Genomic DNA, 4767 nt, shown 5'->3' on the forward strand with positions numbered 1-4767 from the left:
CTTCCACCTCATCTGCATCTCCCTTTCTTGTGCAAATCAATGTCAAGCTCAACTCGGGCGTGGTGCTCATCGATAGTCTCCCATCATCTTGTGCCCGTCGGGGCAATCTTGTGGTTTATTCATGCCGCTGTGCCCATTCTTTCTTTGTAAGACACATCTAGTTGCTAAGTTTCAAGAGCTATGGTGGTGGCCCACGTCATCATTTTTCTCGGGTTAGACAGGATGTTAATTTTTTCCAAGAGTTCAAAATTGGTTTTTGGGCTGACAGAAGTTTTACGATAAAAAGTGAACTTTTTTAGAAGTTCAGGGGAAAAAAGTGGTCGTCTTCTTTTGAAAATACCACTAGTGCATTCAACATAATCACTTGCAATGTACTGTTTTGGCACACTAGGTACTCTCTATATTACACGCCCCAAGGATTCACATGCAAGATTAGGTCTTACCGACAAAATAACCAAGCATAGCACTTGCAATCCAAGAAAGAGGCAACGTACTGGTACTTTAACGAGCATAGCTGAAGCTGAAGTGCTGTCATTACAACACAGGTTTACCCAGGTGATAATGCCATATTGGCTACTACTATCCAAGAAAGCAAGACAAGACACACACAAACCATGCGGAAGACATGGCAAAGTTTCTAGTACAATCGTTTGCACCAAATGTTGGATTAAGGTTTGATCTTATGCAATATCTAAATTGAGAACCGCGAGAGTTCTTAGATGGCAGGTGGGACAAGTGCTTTCAGTAGAATGTTCCCTCCGGAGGCTGCACTAATTTCCTGTTGTGTGACGTTGCCATTTCTTTCTTAAGCTGTATCAAGATGTTCTCCATTGTGTACTCACGGCGCCAGTTGGATAATAGGTTAAACTTCCTTTGGTCAACCTGCATTTGCTCCAAGTTAAGTTTGAAACAAAAGGAGAACAAGTAATATAAAATGTTCAGTCTCACGGATACAGTGACATACCAATCCAGTCTCGGGATTTACACAGGTCATATTGATTCTTGAGTGGAATCTAACAGTCGGTGGCCTGTCTGGATAGTCCTTGTCACAGAAAAGCTTTAATTGATAAATTCGGCCCTCATGGACAGTCTACAAAGCCAAATATAGGTCAACAAAAAAGCACAAACTCAGAAACGCAACAATCATATTTGAAGAGAACAATAGTAAGCAAGTGGAAATATCTCACGTTGTGGGGACCAATTATTGTTCCTGTCCAAGAGCGCATGTATATATCATCAGCGTCATCCATTCCATAGCTAACTGTTCCATCCCCGATGCCCTTCTCTCCTCTCTCAAGCTCTTCCAACAGTCTGAAGTTCCTCGGCACTACAGAAATATTTTTATTCAAGTAAGTACCAATAGTTCGCTTCCAAAAGCCTTAATAGCTTCAGCATAGGCCCGTCAAAGCAAGTCTGATGATATGACAGCTAATTCAACCCAGGTACAGAGAACCAGATAGCTGTTCTTACAACAAACAGCTTATTAAAAATTCTAGTTCCACTTGCAAAATTTCTAACAGAAGTTATTCCAATAAGCAATTAGTAGTCAGTAGATAATCAGATGATATTTGCACCTACTGCACAAAGTAAATTATCGCAATCCCGAATGACAACAATTCTCAGATATCTCGGATTCTACCTAATTTGGTTCTTAATCTTCTACTATATCATCTCCCTTGGCTACGAAGCACATCAGAAGATTACACATAATTGGATAGCTAAACAATCACAGAAAGAGAAATACAAATCTATTCTGTACTTCCAAAACATACATCTGTTCACAAGCTCTACGGAGGACATGTAGTGTGGAAGTAATTAAGAGTAACATAAAAGTGTTGCCTATTCCAAGGATTGGACGATTCCGTATATATACAAGTGTGAGTTGTTCCCCTTTTGGTTGAAGGCTCTCAACAGAATACACCTTGCAGACTCCCATAGTGAGTTTCCCAGAACAAAAGCGACCAGCTGCCAACAAACCTATTTTATGTTGTAACACACAATCGTAAATGTGGAATACATAGATCCCAAGTATTCGTTCTAGCACTGGTCGGGACAAAATGAAGAATTGTTAGTCTCCTATTTACCACCAATTTGCACAAAGCTAGTGATGCAATGCATTCTACTAAAATATAGCTACCAGCAAATTCATCAGATTCTTCTTTTCTTTTCGTACAGACAAAATTCCAACACTCCCTGCTCCAAGATTATCGATGGCTATGGAGTTCAATTTCACGTTATGCTCATCCAAATGGGAAACTCAGTGTCACCGTCCTAATCACATGGGACGCCAGTATGCCTCAGGAGCAGAGTTTCGTGCACCATACCATGTTGTGGCGATGAAAGGCTTCCCATAATTTTCTCGCCATCGGAACATTAGTTGTTGCCTTATTTGCCAGATAGGACTGCTTGTCAATTCATTCAAAATACTACACTCATTAATATGCAGTATAAAGGTGAGGACCTAGTAAACTCGAGTCCCGATAATTGAATGAACTGAACTGAACCCCAGCTCTCTCTCTCTCTCTCTCTCTCTCTCTCTCTCTCTCTCTCTCTCTCTCTCTCTCTCTCTCGCCAAAATCAAGGAGCTGGTACTAGCATCGGCAGCAGATCACAACCCTAAGCATGCACTTGAGCACGGGAAATTCCCTTTGCCCCGAAGGAGAATCCTCGATTCGAGCCTCGGGTTGACTGCCGGGAACGGATCCACGGCACCGGCGAACGAATCCGTCGCTGATTGGAGGGACTGGGGCGTCGCATCCACCGCATACGGATGGATTTGGGGCGTGGCGACTAGCGGGGAGGGGAAGGTAGCAGCAGGAGCGGCGCGGGGAGCGAGCTAGGGCTTACCGACAACTCCGGCCGCGTCACCGCTGGACGCCATTCCAGCGAAGTGGGGGCAGCAGTGGGGATAGGACCCGCGGATGCTGGGCAGGAATTCGGGGCGGCGCTCGTACTCCGGCGGTTGGAGGCGTGCGTGCGTGGTCGGCGGCGCTCGTTCCCCTTTGGTGGTGCGACAGTGCGAGAGGAAGGAGATGAGCAGCGAGGAAGTACGGGGGGCTGGGCTGGGCTGGGCTGGGTCGGAAGTAGCTAATACAGTAATATATTTCACAAACGTGTAAAAAATCAATTTTAAATATTCGTATTTTGAGTTACACAAAAATAATAGAAGTGTGGATCTAAGTATATGATATCTTCAAATCTCCAAATTTTATCTTATTTTTTCATTTTTTGTGTAGCTAAATTAACAATAATTCTTGATATGATTATATATGCTTGTAGGTTACATCATTGACTTTGTCTAGTTTTTTTCAGAATTTTTCAAAACATATAAATATGAATTTTGAATTTGTATTCAAAATGAAGGGATTACTGAAGTTGGGGCCAAAACACTTTTTGGTATTTTTCCTTTCATCCTTTTTGGATTTATTATTTAAATAATAAGTTTCGTAATCAATTAAAACACATTTATCTTGAACTCTATTGGGACCTCGTGAACATTTTTTTTATTCGTATGAATATTTTTTCTTATAATATTTTAAAAAAACTCGTGAACATTTATTTTGAGGTACACAATTTTTAAAATCTTGCTTAAAACAATAGACAATGACATTGTGGCGCTAACAAACATAGAGGGTGTTGTATAGGAGCACACCAAAGGAGGGCTACTAAGAAGCCTGCCTTGTCATCTCCGCAATGGGCCAATTGGCCAACCCTGATTGGAAAAGGTAGATTTAACTTCTCAAGTATTTGTCAAAAAAAAAAGGTTCATGCAGTAAAATAGACTATGTTTAGTTTTTTCGGTATTTTTTAAAACATATAAATATGATTTTTCATTTTTTTTCAAAATGAATGGATTACTGAAGTTGGGGCCTAAAACACTTTTCGTACTTTTCCTTTTTCTTCCTTTTTGGGTTTATTTTTTTAATAATATGTTTGTTAACCTAACTATATTGGGACCTCGTGAACATTTTTATTTATCCTTATAAGTAGTTTTTCTTATATGATTTGTATTAAAAAACCTTGTGAGCACTTTTTGAGGTATATGATTTTTTAAAACTTTCTTAAAAATAATAGACAATGACATTGGGCACTAACAAACATAGAGGGTGTTGTATAGGAGCACACCAAAGGAGGGCTACTAAGAAGCCCACCTTGTCATCTTCAGCGATGGGCCAATTGGTCAACCCTGATTGGAAAAGTTAGATTTAACCTCTCAAGTATTTGTCAAAAAATTAGGTTCATGCAGTAAAATAGACTATGTTTAGTTTTTTTGGAATTTTTTAAAACATATAAATATGATTTTTCAATTTCTTTTCAAAATTAATGGATTACTGAAGTTGGGGCCTAAAACACTCTTCGTACTTTTCCTTTTTCGTACTTTTTGGGTTTATTCTTATAATAATAAGTTTGTTAACCTAACTATATTGGGACCTCGTGAACATTTTTATTTATTCTTATAAGTAATTTTTCTTATATGATTTTTATAAAAAAAACCTTGTGAACATTTTTTTAGGTATATGATTTTTTAAAACTTTTTTAAAAATTATAGACAATGACATTGGGGCACTAACAAACATAGAGGGTGTTGTATAGGAGCACACCAAAGGGGGGCTACTAAGAAGCCCACCTTGTCATCTTCAGCAATGGGCCAATTGGCCAACCTTGATTGGAAAAGGTAGATTTAACCTCTCAAGTATTTGTCAAAAAATTAGGTTCATGCAGTAAAATAGACCTCCAAAACCTATTCATAAGTATTTTTATCTTGTA

The 4767-nt window shown here is 39.3% G+C and overlaps 1 protein-coding gene across 1 annotated transcript; it reads right to left on the reverse strand.

Moving 5' to 3' along the window:
* Positions 1 to 451: 451 nt before the first annotated feature.
* Positions 452 to 3009, reverse strand: LOC127298763 (ubiquitin-conjugating enzyme E2 variant 1C). The gene is made up of 4 exons (XM_051328618.2): positions 2848 to 3009; positions 1188 to 1327; positions 965 to 1090; positions 452 to 882 (listed from the first exon to the last, which is right to left on the reverse strand). The coding sequence occupies exons 1-4, from the start codon at positions 2879 to 2881 to the stop codon at positions 742 to 744; spliced, it is 441 nt and encodes a 146-aa protein (XP_051184578.1). The 5' UTR covers positions 2882 to 3009; the 3' UTR covers positions 452 to 741.
* Positions 3010 to 4767: the final 1758 nt, after the last annotated feature.

This window comes from Lolium perenne, chromosome 5, assembly GCF_019359855.2.
Source record: "Lolium perenne isolate Kyuss_39 chromosome 5, Kyuss_2.0, whole genome shotgun sequence".
NCBI classification, from domain to species: domain Eukaryota; kingdom Viridiplantae; phylum Streptophyta; class Magnoliopsida; order Poales; family Poaceae; genus Lolium; species Lolium perenne.